Here is a 23,453-nt window from a genome sequence, read left to right as displayed (position 1 = left end):
CTGATTGGGGGTTTATTGGTACAAAAGCCCCAGCGGGAGGGGCAGGACTCAGTGCCCCCCTGCTAAGGAATGGGGAACCCCCTGCACAGACCCCCCCTTAGCAGAGCCTCTCCCAGGGGTGCTGCCCCCACCCCAGACTTGCCCGTGTCCTAGCGCCCAGCACAGCCGATCCTGGTGCCTCCGGCGCCCACGCACACCAGCACTCCCGGCTGCAGGGCAGGGTGGTTGGGCCCCCCCCCAGACTGGATACCAGGGTGGGCCCCCCACAGACTGGATGCCAGAGGTCTTGAAGGCCCCAATAGGTCAAGGCCATAGGGGGTTCCTGGTGGAGGGGGGGAAGGGAAGCAGGGGGCTGGGGGGACGACTGGGGGAGGTGCTAGGAGGGGGGGCCCAGGGGGCTGGGGTGGGGGGTAGGGCCCCAGAGAGTGAAGTGGACAGCTGGGCTGGGGGTTGCTGTGGGCAAGGGGAGTGGGGGGTCAGCAGGGCTGGGGTGGTCCGGGGGGAGGGGAGCTCGATGGGAGGGGCTGGGCCGGGGGGGCCGGGGGCTGGAGGGGGTTGGGGGTCCCCTGCGGCGCAGCACAAAGTCGAAGTTGGCGGCGGGGTTCATGGCGTAGAAGGCGTTGGCTCCATCGGGGATCAGCAGCTCTGGGGGCGCAGGTGAGAGCGTCAGAGGGGGACACGCGGATACCAGAGCTCTGCTCCGTTCTGCCCCCACTTCCGGTCCCCCCCGACAACTCCTGCTCCCATCCCCCACCTGCCCCCCTTCCAGTCCCCCCGACACCTCCCTCTCCCATCCCCCACCTGCCCCCTTTCCAGTCCCCCCACCCGACACCTCCCGCTTCCATCCCCCACACGTCCCCCCGACTTGCCCCGGCCCAGCCGAGCCCCCCTTACCTCTGCTGCCCCCCAGCAGCTGCAGGAGCTGGAACTCGGCTGGCGGGGCCCCCTCCAGGCCGTGTTTCTGCAGGGCACGTTGCACCACAGCCGAGGTCTTGTCCTGGCTGGTCAGCTGCGGGGCAGAGGAGTCAGGGGGGCACGGCGGGACGGGGGGGGAGCAGGGTGACCCCCCCACGAGCCCCTCACCAGGATGCTCCGGTAGAGGTTGGCCTGGGCGTTCTCCAGGCTGACGCGCACGATGCGCGAGTCGGCGCCCTGCTGGCGGGAGAGGGGCGAGCGCGGGCGGGGGGCCAGGCCGGCGGGCTGCTCCTCGGGGGGGCAGGTACTCAGCGGCAGCTCCAGCAGGCTCTGTGCCGGGGGTGGGGAATAGAAACCAGGTGCCTGGGCTCCCAGCCTCCCCCACTGTGGTACTGGAGCCCACTGCCCTCCCGGGCTGGGGGAGAACCCAGGAGTCCTGGCTCCCCCCGACCTCCCCTGTAACCACTAGCCCCCATTTCCCACCCCGGGTGGGGGAGAACCCAGGAGTCCTGGCTTCCTCCCCACCCCCCCAAAACCACCAGCCCCCACTTCCCTCCCAGGGGTGGGGGAGAACCCAGGACTCCTGGGTTTTCCCCCACCCCACCCCCTCTGTAACCACTAGCCCCCACTTCCCTCCCAGGGCTGGGAGAGAACCCAGGAGTCCTGGGTTCTCCCCCACCCCACCCCCTCTGTAACCACTAGCCCCCACTTCCATCCCAGGGCTGGGAGAGAACCCAGGAGTCCTGGCTCCCTCCCCACACTCCATAACCACTAGCCCCCACTTCCCTCCCAGGGCTGGGAGAGAACCCAGGCATCCTGGCACCTGGCCCCTCCCCTCCTGACCACCGGAGCCTTTGCCCTGGGCCAAGCCAACCCAGCCCCCACACAGCCGTCCCCAGCTGGATCTGAGCCCCCCGGGCTGGCCCCCACCCCTGGGTACCTTGCAGAGGGACCTCACTGCGTCTGGGGAGCAGGGGGTGCTGGGCCTCTCCTCAGCCTCGCAGCTGTTGCTGGTGCCCAAGGGCGAGAGGTCGCCCTTTGGGGAGGGCAGACGGGGGGACACGGCCTCAGCCCCCAGCAGGAGCCTGAGGGGAGACGCCGTGGGTGAACGGGCAGGAAGGGGGGATTTTGCTAGTTGTTTGTCGACTGCCAGGCGTGCCTCAGTTTCCCCACCCACTCCACCTGGCCAAGAACCTTCCCTCAGCACCCCTAGTCCTGAGCTTGGGGTCGGGGGGGAGTCAAAAGCTGGGGGGCAGGGGGATCCTAAGTGGGGGTGGGTGGGGAGATCCCAAGCTGGGGGTGGGGGGACGAGGGGATCCTGAGCTGGGGGGGATCCCGAGCGGGGGGGATCCTGAGCTGGGGGTGGGGGGATCCCGAGTGGGATAGGCGGGGGGATCCCGAGCGGGGGGATGGGGGGATCCCAACCGGGGGGGATCCTGAGCTGGGGGGCAGGGGGATCCTGAGTGGGGGTGGGTGGGGAGATCCCAAGCTGGGGGGGGGGGCGAGGGGATCCTGAGCGGGGGGATGGGGGGATCCTGAGCTGGGGGGCAGGGGGATCCTGAGTGGGGATGGGGGGAATCCCAACTGAGGGGGATCCCGACCGGGGGGTGGGAGGGACTCACGAGCTGAAGCGTTTGCTGAGGCTGCGCCGCACGCGGGGGGAGCTGGGGCAGGAGTCGGCCGGGGGCTCGATGAGCTGGGAGATCCGGTAGCTGGGGGCACAAGGGGGTCAGGACCACACGGCTCCGCCCCCAGCCCCTCCCCCCAGCCCCCCCAGGCTCTCTGACCCCCCCAGCTTCCCCTGTACCTGTGCTCCTCGGAGAGCCGGCCCTGGCGCTGGAAGGCGGCCAGCAGGGGGGCGTTGGGGCGCAGGGCGTAGCCCCCACACGAGGCCTGCAGCCGCCGGATCCGCAGCAGGACCTCTGCCTCCTGGGCCCAGGCACAGCGTGAGATGGGGGTCCTGGCCCCCTCAGCCCACAACTCCCCCCCGGCTCCCCTGCCCGCCCCCCAGAGCTCCCCCAGCCCCCCCTCCGTCCCCCACAGCTCCCTCCCAGCCCCCGCGCCTACCATGCACAGTGCTCACCCCCAGCCCCCCTGCCCGCCCCCCAGAGCTCCCCCTGGCTCCCGCTCCATCCCCCACAGCTCCCCCCCGGCCCCCCTGCCCGCCCCCCCAGAGCTCCCCCAGCCCCCCGTCCGTCCCCCACAGCTCCCTCCCAGCTCCCCCGCCTGCCATGCACAGCTCTCACCCCCGGCCCCCCCGCCCACCCCCCAGAGCTCCCAACCCTGGCCCACCCGCCCGCCACCTACAGCTCCACCCCAGCCCTGCCTCCCCCGCCCGCCCCCCTCAGCTCCCACCCCGTCTCCACCCCGCTCCTCCCCCCAGCCCCCCACACCTGGACCCCCTTCCCCACTCTCCCTGGCAGCCCCCACTCACCTTCCGCCTCTTTTCGAAGTTGATGAGCCCACCCTGGGGGTCAGAGTGAGACCGTGAGGGGGGTGGGGGTTACCTGGGGCAGGAGATACGGCCCAGCACCGGGGGAGTAGCCGGGCCGGGTCGGGCCGCAGGGTCTGCGCCAGGTGCTGCGCGGGGGCACGGGGCTGGGGTGAGCCGGGACCCCCCCCTCACCTCCAGGAAATCCGGCAGAGCCGTGTCCAGCATCACCAGGTCCGTCAAGAAGGTGCCGAGGTACGGAACGGTGCCCGGGGGGCGCGCCTGGGGCGGGGCGGGGTGGGGCCGGGTCACACGCAGGGCTGTGCCAGTGCCCCCAGCCCCATCCTGCAGCCCCCCCCGGCCCCCAGCCCGACACAGAGCCCCCCACAGCCCCCGCCCTGACCCGCAGCCCCCCACAGCCCCCCCCGGCCCACAGCCCCCGGCCCAACCCGCAGCCCCCCCAGTCCGACCCGCAGCCCCTGGCCCAGCCCGCAGCCCCCCCCGGCCTGACCTGCAGCCCCCCGCAGCCCCCACTGCCCCCGGCCCTGACCCGCAGCCCCCCACTGCCCCCCGGCCCCAACCCACAGCCCCCCACAGCCCTCCACTGCCCCCCGGCCCGATCCGCAGCCCACCACTGTCCCCAAGACTGATCCGCAGCCCCCCACAGCCCCCAGCCCTGACCCACAGCCCCCCACTGCCCCCCGGCTCTGACCCTCAGCTCCCCACTGCCCCCCTGCCCCGACCCACAGCCCCCCACTGCCCCCTGGCCCTGACCCGCAGCCCCCCACAAGCCCCCAGCCCTAACCCACAGCCCCCGACTGCCCCCCAGCCCTGATCCGCAGCCCCCCACGGCCCCTTCCAAGGTAATCCCTTTCCAGACTCACCCCCAACTCTGCCAGTGCCCCTCAGCTCTAACCCACAGCCCCAGCAGTGCCCCACCTCCAAGCTCTGCTGCTTCCCATCCTTTCCCACCCCTCTGGCCACCCCAGCACTGGCTCCCCCAGCTCTGCTGCTTGCACCTGGGCCCAGGCCCCAGACCCACCACTCACCGGCAGCTTCTCCGGGGGACTGGGTCTGCGGGGGCAGCGGGGGCTGGCAGCTTCGTTGGAGACCCCCTGGGCAGCATCCCCCTGTGCAGCGGGACAGGACCGGCAGAGCCCAGCGGGAAAACAATTGACAGGAGGCTCTGGTACCACAGCCTGGGCACAGCAGCCCCCGGAGCCCCCACCGCCCCCCGCAGCCCAGCCCCCGACAGACACCCCCACCCTCTGCACCCCACCCTGCCCCTGAAGCCCAGCCCCCCCCCACATCCCCCACCTGCCAGCACCCCCACCCCACCCCCCTGCAGCTCGGCACCCCCTGCTGAGCCCCCAACCCCATGCCCTGAGCACCAGCACCCCACAGCACGGTCCCAGCACCAGGCACCTGCAGCAGGATTTCCCGGCAGCTCAGGTGGTCCCGCTCATCGGACATCTGTGAGAGCTTCCGGAAGGTGCCCGTGGCGTCCCTGGGGGAAACCGAGGCACAGCTCTCTGCGGGGGGGGCGCCTGCGATCCCCTCCGCCCATCCCCCACTCCCCCGGCCTTCCCAGCAGCACCAGGACCCGGTGGACCCCCCCCCCCCGGCAGCCCCAGCCCCCGCCTGGATCCACCCTGACCAGCAGAGCTGCCCCTATGGGGAGGTTGGTCAATGGGGGGAGAGAGATGGCCCCTCCCCTGATGCTGACCCCCCAGGCTCTCACCGGCTGACAGCAGCCCAGGTCCTCTTGAGCCGGTGGATGGGGCTGGACTGCAGGGCAGAGAGCACAGCTCGCAGGGAGGAGAAGTTACGCAGAACGCAGCAGTGCTGGGGGAAGAGGGGTCAGTGGGGTCCGGCTGCCCCTGATCTGCCCCGCCCCCCAATGGGGTCCAGCGGCTCCCCCGATCTGCCCCCAGCCCCCCAATGGGGTCTGGCTGCCCTCCCAATCTGCCCCAGCCCCCCAGTGGGGTCTGGCTGCCCCCCGATCTTTCCCCAGCCCTCCAGTGGGGCCCATCTGCCCCCCGAATCTGCCCCAGCCCATCAGCACCAATACACAAGTCCAGGAAACACTGACTTCCCTCCCCCAGCCTCCCGCAAGGGGTCCCCATCTTCTCCCAGCCCCTACCTAGAGCTGCACCCCACAGCCCCCCAGAACCCCCCATCTCCTCAGCTGCACCCTACCCTCACCTGGGCGATGGCGACCCACTTCTCCAGCAGCCGGGCTCTCTGCGGCGCCCGGAGCTGCACGTCATGCAGCACGGAGGAGACGACGCAGCCAGCCACGGCGTTGAACTGGGCCACGGTGGCGCGGACGCTGGGCGCAGCCCCTCGGCCCCCCTTGCGGTCCCGTTGCGACCACACACAGCCCAGGCAGTGGAAGGGCTGCACCTGTACGAATAGCTCCTGGGGGAGAGGGGGCTGGGCAGGGTCCGTATTCTGTGCCCAGGAGCAGCAAAGGAAGAGAACCCGGGAGTCCTGGCTCCCAGCTCCCTCGCTGTAACCATTAGACCCCACTGCCCTCCCAGAGCTGGGATAGGACCCAGGAGTCCTGGCTCCCAGCTCCCTCGCTGTAACCATTAGACCCCACTGCCCTCCCGGAGCTGGGATAGGACCCAGGAGTCCTGGCCCCAGGCCCCTTAACCACTAGACCCCACTGCCCTCCCAGAGCCAGGATAGGACCCAGGAGTCCTGCCCCTCAGGCCCCCACTTACTACGTCCATTAGCGTGAGCTGCTCGGCCACCTCCTCTGCACTGAATGAGAGGAGCTCGGGGGGCTCCCCACAGCCCTCTGCCCCTGCCTCGACCCCCAGCGCCGGCAGACCAGGGGAGTCGCAGCCTGCCAGGGAGACAGGGCAGGTCATCAGACTGGCCGGCGGCACAGGGGCTGGTGGGGGACAGGGGCTGAGGATCTCCGGGCAAGGGTTGGCGGGCGGGGATACACAGGGAACAGAGGTTGGTGGAAGGAGGCAGGAAGGGAGGTGGGTGCTGGGGGGGGTGAAGTCAGGGGACGGGAGGGGTGGGGACAGTTAGGACAGGCGGCAGTGGGGGCTGTAGACAGGGGACAGTCAGCAGGGGGAGTAACAGGGGCTGACAGAGGTGGAGGCTGTAGCTGAGGACAGGCGGAGGCAGGAGTAGGGAGGCCGGGCCTGTACGGTGGGGTGGGCAGAGAGAGAAGGGGAGAGGACAGGCAAAGGCAGTGGTTGTAACTAGCAGGCAGGGAGGCAGGGGGTGTAGCCTGGAGGCACAGGCGGAGGCAGTGGTCATAGTTACGGGAGGCGGGGGTGTAGCCTGGAGGCAGTCGCTGTAGTTACAGGAGGCTGGGGGTGTAGCCTTCAGGCACAGGTGGAGGCAGTGGTTGTAGTTACGGGAGGCGGGGGTGTAGCCTGGGGGCACAGGCGGAGACAATTGTTGTAGTTACAGGAGGCAGGGGTGTAGCCTGGAGGCACAGGCGGAGGCAGTGCTTGTAGTTACAGGAGGCGGGGGTGTAGCCTGGAGGCACAGGTGGAGACAATTGTTGTAGTTACAGGAGGCAGGGGTGTAGCCTGGAGGCACAGGCGGAGGCAGTGGTCATAGTTATGGGAGGCGGGGGTGTAGCCTGGAGGCAGTCGCTGTAGTTACAGGAGGCTGGGGGTGTAGCCTTCAGGCACAGGAGGAGACAATTGTTGTAGTTACAGGAGGCAGGGGTGTAGCCTGGAGGCACAGGCGGAGGCAGTGGTCATAGTTACAGGAGGCAGGGGTGTAGCCTTGAGGCACAGGTGGAGGCAGTGGTTGTAGTTACGGGAGACGGGGGTGTAGCCTGGAGGCAAAGGCGGAGGCAGTGCTTGTAGTTACAGGAGGCGGGGGTGTAGCCTGGAGGCAGTGGCTGTAGTTACAGGAGGCAGGGGTGTAGCCTGGAGGCACAGGTGGAGGCAGTGGTTGTAGTTACGGGAGGCGGGGGTGTAGCCTGGAGGCAGTGGCTGTAGTTACAGGAGGCAGGGGTGTAGCCTGGAGGCACAGGTGGAGGCAGTGCTTGTAGTTACGGGAGGCAGGGGTGTAGCCTGGAGGCACAGGTGGAGGCAGTGTTTGTAGTTACAGGAGGCGGGGGTGTAGCCTGGAGGCAGTGGCTGTAGTTACAGGAGGCAGGGGTGTAGCCTGGAGGCACAGGTGGAGGCCGTGCTTGTAGTTACGGGAGGCAGGGGTGTAGCCTGGAGGCAGTGGTTGTAGTTACGGGAGGCGGGGTGTAGCCTGGGGCACAGGTGGAGGCAGTGGTTGTAGTTACGGGAGGCAGGGGTGTAGCCTGGGGCACAGGCGGAGGCCGTGCTTGTAGTTACAGGAGGTGGGGGTGTAGCCTGGAGGCACAGGCGGAGGCAGTGCTCGTAGTTACAGGAGGTGGGGGTGTAGCCTGGGGCACAGGTGGAGGCAGTGGTTGTAGTTACAGGAGGTGGGGGTGTAGCCTGGAGGCACAGGCGGAGGCAGTGGTTGTAGTTACAGGAGGCAGGGGTGTAGCCTGGGGCACAGGCGGAGGCAGTGGTTGTAGTTACAGGAGGCAGGGGTGTAGCCTGGGGCACAGGCGGAGGCAGTGGTTGTAGTTACAGGAGGCAGGGGTGTAGCCTGGGGCACAGGCGGAGGCAGTGCTCGTAGTTACAGGAGGTGGGGGTGTAGCCTGGAGGCACAGGCGGAGGCAGTGGTTGTAGTTACAGGAGGCAGGGGTGTAGCCTGGGGCACAGGCGGAGGCAGTGCTCGTAGTTACAGGAGGTGGGGGTGTAGCCTGGAGGCACAGGCGGAGGCCGTGCTCGTAGTTACGGGAGGCAGGGGTGTAGGCTGGAGTTACAGGCAGAGGCAGAGGTACCTGGGGTCTCTTACCCTCAGGCTCTGCCTGTTCCCCTCCCGCCTTCTCCTGGAAGCTCTTCAGTAGCCCGTCAGCCTGCACACACCCCTCTGAGCCTGGGGCTACCTGGTGGATGTAGCTGTGGAGCTGGCACAGGCTGGGGTGCTGGGGGGGCTCCCAGAAATCCTCAGAGTGATCACACAACCAGAGCTCCAGGACCTGCAGCACAGCCCTGGGGAAACGGTGGGTCAGGCTCTGAGGCCCCTTCCCTCTCGGGCTGGGGGGGTCCCTGTAACCCCTGGAGCTGGTCTGGGACCCCCCAGGCCACAGCAGCCCCCTGGGTTAGGTAAACAAAGACCTACCACCACCCTGAATGGCAGGGCTCTCACCTCCCAACCTGCCCAGGGACTGGGGTGGGGGCCCCAGGGTCACTTGCCCAGAGCAAGCCGGGGTTCCATATCCATCTCCCCGGGGCTCACCTGCAGGGCGGTGCCTCAGTTTCCCCTAGGTATGCCAGAGCCCTGGAACTTGGGAGACGTCAATGCAACTCCCCCGGCGTTCACCGGCCGGGGGGATACCCCAGCGCCCCTCCCCGCAGGCTCACCTGTGGGGGCCCAGCGGCAGAAGCAGCTCGAGCACACGGCCAGGGGTGGCGAAGGCGCGGTAGGTGGCCAGGAAGCTGGGCACGTAGGCAGGGTCGCTCTCCGCCTCGGCAGAGACCAGGCCTCTCACCAGCCGGGGCAAGGTCCCCGCCCGCAGGCGGCGCAGCTTGCAGGTGCGGTACTGAATGAAGGGGCAGGGAGCACCCGCTCCAGCCTGCGGGGGGTTGGGTGTGGGGGCGGGGTGAGAGATTGAGCAGACAGAGGGATGCCAGATGGACAGACAGGAGGACGGATAGATGGAGCGAGGGCAGGAAGGACAGACAGATAGGTGGGGGGACAGCCAGGTGTACGGTGCGAATGAGCCATTTGCGTTATCCTAGCCACTTTCCCTCCTGCAGGGTCCCAAAGGGCTACACGGGCCTGACATGCAGCCAGCTCTGGGGTGCAGCACAGAGGCTGCTTGTAACAACGCTGCACAAGAGATTAGGTCTGGGCGCAAAGAATTGCAGCTCCTGATGAAAATACAGGGGAGTGACTCTGGGTCAGAGCCCAGCGACCCCTCCTGCTCCCCCGCCTGACTCCCTGCAGCCCCAGGGATCAGCTCTGGGGTCCCCTGGCAGGAGCTCCCCCATACCAGCAGGCAGGGTCCCCCGTTGGCCACAGCCTCCGCCCTCACTCTCTGCAGGGTGACACTGTAGATGGCCCCATCTTCCAGTTCTTCGCCCCACTCCTGGAGTGGCTCCTGGGGGTGGGAGAAAAGACCAGGCCATGGGCCCCACCAGCACCCACCCCGCAGACAGGAGGTGCGGCTTGGGAGCAGCAGTGGGGTTGAGTGGTTAGAGCAGGGGCGCTGGGAACCAGGACAGTCCAACGCAGAAGGTGGTGAGTGGCAGGGGCAGGGCTGTGGGGTCTGGGAGACAGCAAGGGATGCAGACCGCAGGGTGGGGTCACAAATGCAGGGCTCGGGGTGCAGCAGGGGGCTCCAGGCTGGGATGGGTGTGGGCTCTGAGGGGGGGTGCAGGCTCAGGGGTAGGGTCAGGGATGAGGGAAGTTTTGGGGTGCAGCAGGGAGAAAGGACCCCCCACCCTCTCTCTCCCCAAGAGCACCGGCAGCTGGGGCCCTGCCTGGCGCTTGGTAGCCGCATGGGCCCACACAGCTCAGAAGGAACTCAGGTTCTCGCCCCAGTTCTGCCGGGACAGTGATATCTAGTGGTTACAGCAGAGTGGGGGGCTGGGAGCCAGAACTCCGGGTGCCCCTCGTCTCCGCCACAGAGTCAGTATGTGACCCCAGGTGAATCCCGTTGCTGCCATGTGCCTCAGTTTCCCCTGTGTCTAACGATCCACTCCCCGCCCACAGGAGCAGGGCCCTGGGAGATGCAAATGCAACTTCCAGAGGTTCCCGGGGGTGGGGACGGTTTGCGGGGGGCCCCTCAGCCCACCCTGTGCAGCCGCCAGCCGGGGGTGCTGGCTGCTCTGCGGGGGGTGGGGGGGTGCAGGGCCACTCTCTGCCTGCAGGCGGCCTTGGCACATCCTAAGCCCGGGAGTGGGGAGGGTCGGAGTCTCCTACCCCCTTACGCGGCAGATGGGGAAACTGAGGCACGGGAGGCTCTAAAACACGGAACCCGGGGGTTCCCCCTCGCACAACCCGAGGGCACGAGGGGCAGCAGAGGGCGGGGCTGCCCTGCCCCCCCCCCTTCGCCCCATTTTCCACCCGCGGCGCGGGGAGCCAGAGCGCGGCCGCCCAACCGGTCCGGCTGGATCTGACCCCGCCCCCCCGCCCCGGCGCTGCCCCACCAGGGCCGCAAGTCCCGCTCCGCCCTCCCTCCCCCCGCGCTCAGGGCTTGGGGTCGGGGGCCCACGTGGGGGGGAAGGGCGCAATGCCGCCCAGCTGACTCTCGCCCTGCCCCTTCGGCGCCCCATTGCGCGGGCACTTCGGGGCTCAGCCCGTGGCCTAACAGGCCGGACCCCCGGGCCCCCCGACTCCAGCGCTTCCCCGCCCTTCGGCACCCAACGCCGCCCGACTCCAGCGCCTCCCCACGGGCACCCAGAGCCCCCCATCCCAGAGCCCCTCCCCCCACGGGCACCCAGAGCCCCCCGATACCAGTGCCCCTCCCCCATGGGCACCCAGCGCCCCCCCCACGTTCCCACCCGCCCTACGGCACCCAGCGCCCCGCCCCCCACGGGCACCCAGAGCCCCCCGATCCCAGCGCCCCTCCCCCCACGGGCACCCAGAGCCCCCCGATCCCAGCGCCTCTCCCCCAACGGGCACCCAGAGCCCCCCGATCCCAGCGCCCCGCCCCCCACGGGCACCCAGCCCCCGCCAGCCGCGCTGTGCGGGTCGGGCGCCGCGTTACCATGGGCGCTCCGGGCCGGGTCGCGGCGGCCGCGCTGGGCTCGGCGGTGCCGGGCGGGTCTGGGCGGCCGCAGCCCCGGGGCGGGGAGGGGCCGGGCACTGGGGGGGCGGGAGCGCCGCCCGGACTCAAGGGCCCCTCCCCCATCCAGGGGGCGGGAGCAACGCAGGAGCCGCCTGGGCGGGCGGGGGGGGGCAGGCCGAGCGGGCTAGTGGTTAGAGCGGGGAGCCAGGACTCCTGGGTTCTCTGGCTGGTTGCCGCAGGCGCTAGGGCAGGACACGGGCTGGTCTCTCCTTCCGCTGGGTCTCTCCGGGCTCCCTCCCCCTACAGGCAGTGGGGCAGGGGCCGTGGGGTGGGACGGAGAGGCACCAACAGGGCCGTGGGGCAGGGGCCGTGGGGCACCAGCAGGGCCGTGGGGTAATGGCTGTGGGGCGGAACACAGGGGCACCAGCAGGGTGTGATGGGGGGGCTGCATGTGAGACTCAGGCTGGATGTGGGAGACAAGCAGAGCAGCTCCCAGCGGCTAAGGATGACCCGGGGCTGTAACCCAGGCTGGCAGGTAACACCGCTGCCCTGCACACAGAGCAGGGAGGAGCCGAGCTGGGTTTGAATGGGAGGCGGCAGTTGGAAGCTGGGGGAGAGGGAGCTGGGAGGCAGCCAGCCGGGCGGGGGGGAAGCTACGCCCCAGAGGGGCCCCCCTCGGGCTCCTCTCCCCAGGACGGGTTGGAATGACTGTCTCTGACTGCTGCACCGACACCTCTGTGCTGAGCTGGGCCTCTGGCGCCTCTCAAACTTCCTGTTCTACCTGCGGAGTGAGAGTCACTCCTGCCTGCGGCCAGGGTGCAGAGCTTGGGGACCCTGAACCCCATCATGGTGGGCACCAGCAGGGCCGTGGGCACTGGCAGGGCCCATGGGGCAGGGGTTTGGGCACCGGCAGGGCCTGTGGGGCAGGGCCGTGGGCACCAGCAGGGCCGTGGGGCAGGGGCCGTGGGCACCAGCAGGGCCGTGGGCACCAGCAGGGTGACTGACACCGAAGGGGAGGCTTGGGGGCTGCCGTGTCAGGCTGCAGCCGCACACACGAGAAGTCATGCAGCACCTCAGAGCCCAACCCACCCACGGGGCTGCAGCGTCCCCGGGCGAGGCCCCACCTCCCAGGAAGAGGAGGGCTGGGGGACGGCAGGGGCAGGAGGGGCTAGTGCCCACTGATCCGCACTGCCCCCGGCACTCATGACTGGCAGGGACTTGCCCCCTGTGCCACCACCACAGCTGACCCCCTCCTCCAGCCCAGTGCCCCCCAGGGACACGGCTTCCCCTGTGGGGTGGGGCAGCCCCCAGGGCAGCGCTTCACTTGCCCCTATCAGTGCGGCCCAGGGGGTGGGGGCATGCTGGGTCTAGGACGCCTGGGTTCCCTGCCTGCCCTGGCCCAGCCGCCCCACAGCTGGCGGCTTGAGCTTTGGGAATGGCCCCACTGCCCAGGGACCCATCCCAGCAACCCCCAGCCAGCAGCAGAGCTGCCTCAGAGCAGAGCAGCTCCAAGGGGAAACTGAGGCACCAGGTGGTCAAGCGGCTCAGTGGCAGCCGAGAGGGCTCAGGGCCCACTGCCGGGGGTGGCCAGTCACGTTCCAGGGCCTGGGGTGGCGCCGAGTCCCCCGGGATGAAATCTTTGCCGCTGGTGCCCCCCGGGGGCCACGAAGGGGCAGCAGCTGAAGCAGGGGGGTCCCAGGACTGTGGTTTCTGCTGCTGCGGCAGCAGGGGGTGCTGTGCAGCAGGGAGCCGGGTGGGGGCGCAGCAGGGGGCGCTAGTCCTGCAGCCGGTGCTGCGGGGGAGGGGATGCCCACCACACTGCACCCAGCGGGGGTCTCAGCTCCAGCAGCTTTATTCACACACACACACACACACATACACACACAGGCACAGGAGGGCCAGTGGGGGGGAGCCCCTTGGGCTGCAGGGGCAGGGGGAAGAGACTTGGGGGTCCCAGTGGGGGAGGGGAGCCTGGCTGCTGAGGCGGCAGGGAGCCGGGAGACCCAGATGGGTGGGGGGCAGGACTCACCCACTGCCAGCAGGGCGGGGGCGGGGGGACACCTTTCTCCCCAGGGTGGGAGAGCACTGGTGCCTGTACAGCTAGTGCAAGGCCCTGGCAAGGCCGGGGTACAGGGGCTCCGTGGGGCTGGTGCTGCTGCCCCCCAACCCCGGGCCCCCCACCACGGGGGGCGGGGCAGAGAGGCCGACAGGGCCTGTGGCTGGGATGGAGGGGGCTGGCAGGACCTGGAGTGCCCAGGTGCCAGCTTAGGGGCACAACAGGAGAGGGGCTCACAGGCAGGGGCCTGGGCTGGACCCAGCTGTGCCTTTAATACCCCAGCAACGGCCCCGCTAAGGGGGGCTGAGCTCCGAGCGCCCCAGGGCTCCCCCCAGGACAGGCTACAGCTTCCCCTCCTTCTTCCTGGGGCGGCTGCGGCGTTTGGTCCTGGCCTCGACGATCTGCTGGGACTGGCGCTTGAGCGCAGCCCGCGTCACCACGTCACCGTCGTCGTCCTCGCTGCCCTCCTCGTCTGGGGGCAGAGACGGAGCTGGGGCTGGGGGCGCAGAGGGAGAGCTGCCCGCCTCTCTCCTCAGCTCCGGCTGGCCTGAGCTCGCCAGCTCCCCTCCCACCCCAGGGAGAGGGGCCTGGCCCTCTCGGTGCCTCGCTCACTCACCAGAACGAGCAGTCCAGTAGCACTTTAGAGACTAACGAAATAACGTATTAGGTGATGGGCTTTCGCAGGACGGACCCACTTCTTCAGCCCAGCGCCGAACCAGGGACCCGCCCCAGCAACCCCCAGCCAGCAGCAGAGTTGCCTCAGAGCGGAGCAGCTCCAAGGGGAAACTGAGGCACCAGGCGGCCAAGCGGCTCAGGGCAGCCGAGAGGGTTCAGGGCCCACTGCCGGGGGTGGCCAGTCAGGCTCCAGGGCCTGGGGTGGCACCGAGCCCCCTGGGGATGAAATCTTTGCCACTGGTGCCCCCTGGGGACCACGAAGGGGCAGCAGCTGAGGCAGTGGGGTCCCTGGACTGTGGTTTCTGCTGCTGCAGCGGCAGGGGGCACTGTGCTGCAGGGAGTCGGGTGGGGGCGCAGCAGGGGGTGCTGCGGGGGAGGGGATGCCCACCACACTGCACCCAGCAGTACGGCGATCGGCTGACGAAGTGGGTCTGCCCCACGGCGGCTCCCCTGCCTTTCCGTGTGGCCAGTGTACAGACTGGCCCAGCTCTCTCTGTCACTTATCACTCACCATAGAATATGTCCTGCTTCGGGGCTGCCGGCAGCCTCACCCGCACGTTGGTGGTGGGCAGCCGCCCCTCCAGATTGGCGTGGAACTGGAAGAGATGGTGGCGTGAGCGCGGCCGGAAGCCGGGGGCTGGAGGGGACCAGGGGCTGTCGTGGGGAGGGGAATGAAAAGGGGAGCCCTGGCCAAGCTCACCTCCTCCTCAGCCATTTTCTGCAGCAGCTCCTGCTGGTCTTGGTCACCCAGCTCGGCCAGCACCTTCAGCAGCTTCTCCTCCGTCTGCGCCAGCAGCTCCAGGACGTAGTCGCTGGCGGCCTCGTCCGGGGGGGCCCCAGCGAAGCGCCCGCTGTCCTGCAGGCAGAGACGGGTCCGGAGCGCAGGGAAACTGAGGCCCGGGCGCAGGCAGCCACGAGCCCAGAGCCGTACAGTAAGTCAGTGGCACAGCCAGGAGTCCTGACCCCCCGATCCACCCTCCCATGACCCAGCCCCTCCCTGTGGCGAGCCCTGGGCCACACCGGTGGGTCCCTCTGTGTGCCTGCAGGGGGCTGCCCTGCCGCTCACTCACCAGCCCAATGTGCTGCACCCTGCTGGCCAGGTGCTGGACGCCCGCCTTGGCCCCCAGCAGCACCCGCGTCACCTTGTCCAGCTGCCCCCTGGCCATGTCGCGCCGCTTCTCCTCCCGGCACAGGTGAGCTCGCAGCTCCTCCGCCAGGCGCCGGGCCCTGGGCAGGGGGCAGGGTGGGCATCAGGGCCGTGGGCACTGCCCGGCATGGAGCACAGAACCCAGGAGTCCTGGCTGCCCCGCTCTAACCACTGGTCCACGCTCTCCTCGGCACCGAAAGCAGGAGTCCTGCCTCCCAGCGCCCCCAGACCCTGTCCCCCCACACCACGGAGCCCAGGGGTTCCTGCCCCTCCACACCAGGGTGACACTCACCCTGTCACTCGGGCCTCCCCCGAGTAGGTGAGGCCCTGCAGCTCAGCCTGCAGCCGCTCCTCCTCCGCCCGCAGCCGCACCAGGGCCTCCTCGTTCTGCCTCGTCAGCTGCTCCAGCTGCTGGAAGGTGTCCCCTTGGGCCAGGAACCGGCTCACTGCCTCCTGCCGAGGGAGGGGAGGGGGTTAGAGCCCCCTGGGGCCACAGCCAGGGCCCTTCTGCCCCCTTTACCGAAGTGCGGCCACCTCTGGGGAGGGGCGCTGGGAGGCAGGAGTCCAGGGCTCTGGCCCCAGCTCGGGGTGGGCAGCGGGGGCCAGCGGTCACGAGAACTGGGAGCCAGGACTCCTGGGTTCTTCCCTCCAGCAGGGCGGAGTTGGGAGGGCACAGCACACCCCTGAAGAGACCCGGTGTGAGGGGCAGGACGTAGGTAGCGCGGGTGCCCGGCGGGTAGGGACAGCCCAGGGCCTGGCACCTGCAGCCAGCCGAGGGCTCACTGTCCCAGGCAGCGGGCGGCGCCCGCGTCCGTTCCCGGCTCCGAGCAGGGACGCCGATAACCGAGATAGGCTGGCAAGCAGCCAGCTGTTGCCATGGCAGCGGCTCGGGGTGATGGGCGTGAAGGAGACTGCCCCGCTGGCACCGACCGGCTCCCCACGGGCCTCGGCAGGTGGCACTGCCCCGCCCCTTCCCCGACGGGCAGCTCGGGGGCGGAGCCACGCTGGCAACAGCCCAGGGCAAACCTCGCCGCCCCCATCGACCCAGCCGCAGACCGAGGCTGGTGCCAGGGAGGGGGGAGGTCGGCGGGGGAGGTGCTCTGAGAGCAGGACACCTGGGATCCAGCTCGGGGAGGCGACGGCGGCCTAGTGGTTAGAGTCCGGGTCCTCACTGAGCCGGCTGGGCAGGGACCCTGGGGTTGTGAGCCCGGTGGGCCTCTCACCCTGGAGTTGGTGACCCCGGTGGCCACTTTGATCTTCTCGAAGGCGTCCTCTGCTGCCGCGGCACCCAGCAGCAACTTGGGGTGCAGCCTGGCGCCCTTGCCGGCCTGCCCCACGCTCAGCAGCGCCTCCGTCTGCAGCGGCAGGCGATCCCGCAGGGCCTGGGCGAGAGGCAGCGCTCAGAGCTCCCCTCCACACCTGCGCGGGCCTGGGCTCAAACGCAGCCGCTTGCCTGGCCCATGTGAAATGAGCTGGGGGAAGTGGGGGAAGAGGGAGGGGAGAGGGGGTCTGGTGGTCAGGAGGGCTGGAGTCAGGACTCCTGGGTTCTCTCCCAGCGGAGGGAGGGGAGAGGGGTCTGGTGGTCGGCGGGGCTGGAGCCAGGACTCCTGGGTTCTCTCCCAGCGCAGGGAGGGGAGAGGGGTCTGGTGGTCGGCGCGGCTGGAGCCAGGACTCCTGGGTTCTCTCCCAGCGCAGGGAGGGGAGAGGGGTCTGGTGGTCGGTGGAGCTGGAGCCAGGACTCCTGGGTTCTCTCCCAGCAGAGGGAGGGGAGAGGGGTCTGGTGGTCGGTGGAGCTGGAGCCAGGACTCCTGGGTTCTCTCCCAGCGGAGGGAGGGGAGAGGGGGTCTGGTGGTTGGCGGGGCTGGAGCCAGGACTCCTGGGTTCTCTCCCAGCGGAGGGAGGGGAGAGGGGGTCTGGTGGTCGGCGGGGCTGGAGCCAGGACTCCTGGGTTCTCTCCCAGCGCAGGGAGGGGAGAGGGGTCTGGTGGTCGGCGGGGCTGGAGCCAGGACTCCTGGGTTCTCTCCCAGCGGAGGGAGGGGAGAGGGGTCTGGTGGTCGGTGGAGCTGGAGCCAGGACTCCTGGGTTCTCTCCCAGCGGAGGGAGGGGAGAGGGGGTCTGGTGGTCGGCGGGGCTGGAGCCAGGACTCCTGGGTTCTCTCCCAGCGCAGGGAGGGGAGTGGAGCTGAGCTAACAATTAGGAGCAGGGCAGGTGCCACGTACCTGCCCCGTCGGCCTTACCCGTCTCTCCGCCCGCTCGTTCTGTGCCCTCCTCTCCTCCGCCAGCTTCTTCAGCTCCATCACCTTCAGCTCCCGGGTGTACCTCTCCCGGAAAATGCTGTCCTCCTGGACCTGCAGCTGGCTCTGGGGGGGCCATTAGCGCTGGGTTAGCCCCAGGGGAGCCAGGTGGGGGCCCAGACAGTGCAGCTCTGCAGCCTGGCACACACCTCGTCCCCTGGGACAAGGAAGGGGTGGGGGGAGGGCACAGATGGGCCACTGATGTGCCGTGGGACAGGACAGGCAGGGAGTGGCTGGGCTGGGGGCCCAGGGCTGGAACGACCCATTGGCCTGAAGTGATGTGGGGGAGGGAGGGGGCAACACCCACTTTGATGCCCCAGGGTCTGACCTGCCGTGGCGGCCCCGTCCCCCTTGGGGGCTGCACTGAGCTTGTATCCACCCCCGCCCCGGCGCCCTGACAACTCTTCCCCCGCCCCCTGGCCGCAGAGAGGACGCAGCCGAGCCTCTGGCTCGCAGAGGGGCACCACCTCTGAACAGCTCCAGTCACACACCCCAGGCAGCCCCCAGGCCCTGGCCTGGCACAGCTCAGCTCCCCGGGAGGGAGGGGACCGGACACAACAGGTAACTGACCAATGTGAGCCCTGCATGTCCCCCCCGACCTCTACCTGGCATCACCTTTCCCACACCCTGGCAGCATCTTACCTGTCATTGGGAGCCACCTGCTTGTGCCCACTGGCCCCCGGTCCCCACCCGCCTGCACCCCACTGGCCCCCGGTCCCCACCCCACAAAGGACCCTGGTCCCCGCCTGCCTGCACCCCGCTAGCCCCCAGTCCCCACCTGCCCACTCACACCCCGCTGGCCCCTGGTCCCACACCCCACACCCCACTGGCCCCTGCCTGCACCTTGGCAGCGTCCCGCGTGGCCTGTGCCTCCGTTTTCATTGCTTGCAGGTCACGGAGCTCATGGCGCAGCTGCAGGGTCTCCGCTTCCAGTGCGTCCAGCCGGGTGTGGGCCGTCCAGCCCTGCTCCTGGGGGCCGGCAGCGTCAGCTTCCAAGGGCAGAGCCACCACAGGGCACCCCACTCCAAGCCCTGCGGGTTCCCCGGGAGCCCCCCACCCCCGGACGCCAGTGGGGGGGGGATTTCTCTGCTGCCCCCCACGCAGCTCCCACCTGCATGTGAGCTTTGAGCTGGTGGTACAGGCTGGTGACGCGTTCCGCCTCCTCCACCTTCAGCCGGGCCTTCTCCAGCTGGTTCTCCAGCCTGCGCAGGGTCTGGCCGGGGAGAGGAAAAGCCCTGGATGAGCCGACCGCGAGCAGCGGCCCACTCAGGCCTGCAGGAGCCATGCCCGTGGCTCCCCAGCTTTGGGGCAGCATGTGGGGAGTCCCCGTCTCTCCCCAGGTGGCTGAGGCCTTGGCCTGGTTCCCAGCTTGAGCTGAACCGAGCCCCCAGACTGGGGCTGTCCACGACCAGCTGTGCTACAGACACCTGGCCAGCTGGCTGGGAGGAACTGGCACCAAAGGGTGTGCAGCCCAGCCCAGCCCAGCCCAGCGCCCGTCTCGGAGCCCAGGCCATGGTACAGCCCCTTTCTGCCATTGCCTCAGGGCATTCCCCAGTGCCAGGGCCTGCCTGATACCAAAATACCCCTGGCAGGAGCAAGCTTGGGCAGGGCAGGGAACTCTCAGCACTGCAGGAGGGGCATGAAAAGCACCCCCACATGCGTCCACCCCGCTGCTCGTCTCCAGGCCTGTGCACAGCAGCAAACTCAAGTTGGTTTGTGGGGGAAGGTGGGGCCTGGCTTCAATTGTCCCATTCAGAGGTTCCTGGGAAGGAGGCTCTGGGCTGCGAGTCCAAAGAACAGGGTTCTAGTCCCAGCTCAGACACCTCCCTGCTCCGGGCCTGTTTCCCCAGGCTTCTGGCCCTGCTTGGGAAGGCCTCTGTGAGCTGGGCCAGGCCCATGACAGCCACGTGGGGCGCTGTCTCCCTCTGCCGGCTGGTCTGTGTCGCAGGTTCGCACACACAGAGCTGATGTTCTAGTTCTCAGTCCGTTGCTCTTGTGCAATTAGCCGGCCAGGCTACAGGGCTGAGATCTCCCTGCCCTGCAGCAGCCGGGAGCCCCAGGCAGGGCTTGAGGGGAAGCTGTATGAGGTGGGGGAATGAGGTGCTGAGCGGGTGAACACTACCCGGGGTGCCCGGCTCAGCTTGAGCCATCCAGCCCCCGCCCCCACTCACCTTGGCTGCCTCTGTGTCACCTTCCTCCTCCTCCCGCCAGCCCTGGGCCTCCTGCACCCTGGAGTCGTACTGCAGCTGCAGCTCCGCCAGCCGCCGCTTCCGCACCTCCACCTGGTGCTTCAGTTCGTTCAGCCCGTTGATCTTCTTGCAGAGTCGATGGTTGATGAGTTCAATGGCACCCTGGGGAGGAGGGAAAGGGCAAATAGTGCCAGGTCAGAGTCACCCACAGGCCCCTGCCCAGCCCGGCCCTGGGCTCCTCATACTCGGCCCTGCCCGTATCCCTCAGTCCTGACCCACAGCCCCCTGCAGCCCAGCCCAGCCCAGCCACAGGCCATTTGGACTCCCCAGATGCCCCCCACTCCCCAGCTCGGCTGGCACGCAGCCAGCACAAAGAGCCCCCACACACCTCTCCACTTTTATTTTTCAGAGAGGCCTTCTCGGCAGCCCGGTCCCGGAACACCTCTTGGATGATCTGTTCATCTCCCTGCACAATGAGAGACGGCTGCCGTCACCGGGTGCTGATCTGTGGAGCAGATGCCCCGATTCCCAGCCCCCCGCCCCTGGCCCAGCGCAAGCTGAGCAGGAACGCACTTTCCCTGTACCTATGTGCTAGCAGTTGGCAGGGCAGTCATGGGTTGGGGTTATTTTCGTAGGCATCATACAGTAGCACAGAGGCACTGGGTCAGTGGGACCCCACGGTGCTGTGGGTCAGTTATTTTAGAGCTGCAATTCACTTGCAAATTTGACTCCATCAACCAAAGATTGAACAGAGACGGGGAGCGGTTGGCCCATTACAAAAGCAGCTTCTCCGCTCTTGCTGTTCACATCTCCGCATGAGCAACTGACAACGGGCCACATCCTCCGACTGAACTGACTTGAGCTCTCCTCTGCTGATGTTCACAACTTCACAGGAACTGCCGATAACGGGCCATGTCCACCCTGACTGAATAGACCTTGTCAGCTCTGGCCCTCCCCTTTGCTGAGCCCCCCTCTTTAAATCCTCCTCTGAACCCCTCCCACTCAAGCATCTGCTCATGCTCCCAAATATCTGAGTCTATGAGGTGCCACAGGACTTCTTGTTGTGGGTGTCTTATGGCAGCATTTAGGAGCCCCGGTCCTGATCCAGGGTGTGGATCAATCCGTCTTGAGTCTTCTTCATAACAGAGAAACTTGGTACATACAGAAACTTGGTATCTACAAGGCTATCGTTCCTAGGAACAATTAAGGCAAAGAAAGCGTCTGGCTATAGAGTAGATCTCTGTGCTTGGACTAGATTGCCCTGTTGAATGAATGAGCTGTGACTGTATAAGGGGTGGAAAGCCAGCACCTCAGAACAGCTGCACCAGTTGGAGGGGGGACAGGAGCCAGATCCCAGGACGCTAAGACCTGCCAAGTGGGTTCATCGCAGGGCCCTGGGCGCTCTTGTAACACACCTAATAAATCACATATTGAGCCTTGCACCACGAGCCCATCTCCCAATAACACCCCATGCCCCGTACGCTCATCTGCACATATATTCCGTCGGCACGACTCTGTACTCTCCCCTGCACCCACCCACCTCCTGACCCTCCCACACCATCTGCACCTCACATACACCTCCCCCACACAACCCTGTGTCTCCTGCCCCTGCGCACCCCCCGCCACACCCTCATAAGCTCCCGCCTGTGATGGGGTTCAGGGGCCCCCAAGCTCTGCACCCCATCCGCAGGCAGGAGTGACTCTCACTCAGCAGGAGAGCAGGGGGTTTATTACCCAACAGGGCACAGCATCTCCCAGAAAAGTCAGTGCAGCAATCAGAGACAGCCAGTCCAATCCATGCTGGGGAGAGGAGGCCCCGAGGGGCCCCCGGAACCGGGGCCTTGCCCCCTCCTTTGTCTCCCTTTCTTCCAGCTCAGACTAACTGCTTTCCAACTCCCAGTTCCAATTAACCCCTCAGGCTCCAGCTCCTCCTTTGTCTGCAGTCCAGAGGTGTCACCTGGTCGCCTCGGTTACCCTCAGCAGGAGCCCCACTCCCTCTGTGAGCCAGTCACGTACACACCCATATCCCCCACTCCATCACACCTCCCCCCTGCAAGCCCCCTCAACACTGGGCCAGACCCAGAGCTGAGAGGCGCCTCCAAGAGGGGGCGGCTGCTCTCTGGCTCAAGGCAGCAGACGCATGCCCTGGAGGGAGGCGGTGCAGGGTCAGAGCACCTACCACCCAGGGGCTGCTCACCGCCAGGATGGCCGCCAGCTTCTTGTGCAGTTTCTTGTTCTCCTGCCGCAGCTGCAGGATGGATTCCCTGTTCTTCTTGATGGTCCACTGGGAGCTCTCGTAGAAAGCTTTCCGGTCGCCCTCTGCCAAGGGTGCAAAACAGCCCCACAGCGGGGCGATACTAACCAGACAGACAGCTAGGGCACAGCTGGATGGCCCCTTGGCTCGGCCAAGCTAAGGCAGGGCTGGCTGAGCCAGGACTTGGACGACACCCAGGAGGAAAAGCTCTCCCCTGTGCCAGCAAAGAGCCATGGCTCCCGGGGGCACTCAGCAGCCAGGCGCTCTGCAGTAAAGCTGGAGAAAGGCGACCCAATAGGAGAACCGCTCGGAACTTCTCCGTTGGGTCACGTGCTCTGAGACGCAGGAAATGCAAGGGCCACTTGACCCATGCGCCCTGCTCTGGGAGCACACAGCTTCAGAGGAAGGCTCAAGAAACCACCTGCAATTACAGATGAGGTATAAAGTCCCACACCCCAGGGGTCTCCTCTGGTCTCTACTAGCTCCAGTCTGGCTGGGTTTCACCCCTTCCAAGGCTCTTTGTTAGCACAAACTGGCCTAACTCTGGATCTTGTTATTATGACCAGCACCTCTTCCAGTCCTGCGGTCTCCACCCAGCACCAGCCAGTGCCAGGGAGTTCTAGATGAGTCTACAGGCTGTGTGGGTAAAGCACCTTTGCTCTCCTGGCCCACTCTACCTACTCCGAGGGATGGAGCACTGGCCTGAGATTCAGGAGATCTGAATTCTGCTCCTTGCTCTGCAGTTGGCCTGCTGGGCAACCTCACACAAGTCACTTCCCTGCTCTGTGCCTCAGTTACCCGCCCTGTAAAACGGGGGCAATGGTAGTGCCTGCCTTTCAATTGCTTTGACCCGTATGGATTAGAAGAGCTGTGGAGTATTATTCAATATCTCCCTTGCCAGAGAGAAGAATGACAAGAAGAACGGCGACGCTGTGCCCTCAGTGGACAGCTTGAACGGAGGAAGCACTGGCGCAGATGGAGATCGCCTTGAGGGGACCTCTGCCCTTCCTGAATGCTGACACCTGCCCCCCCCTTTTCCTGCCCAGCCCCAAGAGACCCCCCGCCCCCTCCCAGTGGGCGATTGCTGCTGTGGAAGACCTACATACCTAGGAGCTGTATCTTATTCTGCAGCTCTGAGATCTGCTCGTGGACTGGGGCCTTCGCCCCGGCAGGGCCCAGCGTGGCAGGCATGGTGCCAGCAGCACCCTGGCACCGGGGCGGTACTGGAGGGCAGGCTGCGAAGCGCAGAGGCACCCTAGGACTGCCAGAGGAGCAGCCTGGGCAAGGCAGGGCAGGGGCACCCTAGGGCAGGGCGGAAGGGACCCGGAGTTGGGGGAAGGACCCTGGGCTGGGCTGGGCTGGGCAGGGCAGGCGGACCCTGGAGCAGTTGGGGGGAGGGGAGGGGAGGGAAGGGGGGCACTCCAGAGTGGGAGGGGCTCCTAGGCGGGCCCAGAGAGCGGGACCCCACAGTGGATGGGGATCCCCTAAAGGGGGGGCTCCCCAGTACGGAGGGGGGGGCTGGGCTGGGCAGGGGGACTCTGGAGCAGATGGGGGGAGGGGAGAGCAGGGAAGGGGGGCACCCCAGACAGAGGGACCCCACAGTGATGGGGATTCCCCTAAGGGGGGGCTCCCCAGAACGGGGACGGGGCTGGGAATGGCGGGGGGGACCCCAAGGAACGCCGTAACGCCCC

At 67.7% G+C, this 23,453-nt stretch overlaps 2 protein-coding genes across 6 annotated transcripts; both read right to left on the bottom strand.

Moving 5' to 3' along the window:
• On the bottom strand, nt 1–11,216 carry RGL3 (ral guanine nucleotide dissociation stimulator like 3). Of its 4 annotated transcripts, XM_074980165.1 has the most exons (17): nt 11,127–11,216; nt 9,408–9,515; nt 8,776–8,987; nt 8,207–8,403; nt 6,076–6,200; nt 5,552–5,800; nt 5,088–5,191; nt 4,772–4,853; nt 4,396–4,476; nt 3,542–3,628; nt 3,350–3,382; nt 2,723–2,844; nt 2,538–2,627; nt 1,856–2,000; nt 1,084–1,245; nt 895–1,009; nt 1–645 (listed from the first exon to the last, which is right to left on the bottom strand). In XM_074980165.1, exons 1-17 carry the CDS (start codon nt 11,127–11,129, stop codon nt 377–379), a joined length of 2,184 nt encoding a protein of 727 aa, XP_074836266.1. In that variant the 5' UTR covers nt 11,130–11,216; the 3' UTR covers nt 1–376. The 4 variants fall into 4 exon arrangements, with proteins under 4 accessions (XP_074836266.1, XP_074836264.1, XP_074836265.1 ...); XM_074980163.1 differs by lacking the exon at nt 11,127–11,216 and having other exon boundaries at nt 9,408–10,457; XM_074980164.1 differs by lacking the exon at nt 11,127–11,216 and having other exon boundaries at nt 5,552–5,782; nt 9,408–10,457.
• Nucleotides 11,217–12,985: 1,769 nt separating this feature from the next.
• ODAD3 (outer dynein arm docking complex subunit 3) lies at nt 12,986–23,186 on the bottom strand. 2 transcript variants are annotated; one of them, XM_074979840.1, is made up of 13 exons: nt 22,869–23,186; nt 21,706–21,827; nt 19,897–19,974; nt 19,491–19,670; nt 18,431–18,532; nt 18,163–18,282; nt 17,263–17,385; nt 16,249–16,407; nt 15,318–15,478; nt 14,949–15,105; nt 14,579–14,734; nt 14,390–14,474; nt 12,986–13,675 (listed from the first exon to the last, which is right to left on the bottom strand). In XM_074979840.1, exons 1-13 carry the CDS (start codon nt 22,951–22,953, stop codon nt 13,545–13,547), a joined length of 1,659 nt encoding a protein of 552 aa, XP_074835941.1. In that variant the 5' UTR covers nt 22,954–23,186; the 3' UTR covers nt 12,986–13,544. The 2 variants fall into 2 exon arrangements, with proteins under 2 accessions (XP_074835941.1, XP_074835940.1); XM_074979839.1 differs by having other exon boundaries at nt 18,163–18,288; nt 22,869–23,182.
• Between the last annotated feature and the right edge of the window lie 267 nt (nt 23,187–23,453).

This window comes from Carettochelys insculpta, chromosome 29 (assembly GCF_033958435.1).
Source record: "Carettochelys insculpta isolate YL-2023 chromosome 29, ASM3395843v1, whole genome shotgun sequence".
NCBI lineage: Eukaryota > Metazoa > Chordata > Testudines > Carettochelyidae > Carettochelys > Carettochelys insculpta.
The sequence above is the reverse complement of the archived record's forward strand: the minus strand, read 5'-3'. Positions and strand labels throughout refer to the sequence as shown.

Bases quoted from the DNA above. Each gene is read 5' to 3' on its own strand.
- RGL3 (XM_074980163.1), bottom strand. From the start codon at position 9,917: ATGCGGCTACCAAGCGCCAGGCAGGGCCCCAGCTGCCGGTGCTCTTGG. The intron at 3,383-3,541 runs GTGAGGGGGGGG...TCTGACCCCCAG, and splicing joins CTCTGCCGGATTTCCTGGAG to GGTGGGCTCATCAACTTCGA. The intron at 1,246-1,855 runs GTACCCAGGGGT...CCCCCGGCACAG, and splicing joins CAGTGAGGTCCCTCTGCAAG to AGCCTGCTGGAGCTGCCGCT.
- ODAD3 (XM_074979839.1), bottom strand. From the start codon at position 22,953: ATGCCTGCCACGCTGGGCCCTGCCGGGGCGAAGGCCCCAGTCCACGAG. The intron at 19,975-21,705 runs GTGAGCAGCCCC...CTCATTGTGCAG, and splicing joins AGCTGGCGGCCATCCTGGCG to GGAGATGAACAGATCATCCA. The intron at 15,106-15,317 runs GTGAGTGTCACC...CCCCCTGCCCAG, and splicing joins GGGGAGGCCCGAGTGACAGG to GGCCCGGCGCCTGGCGGAGG.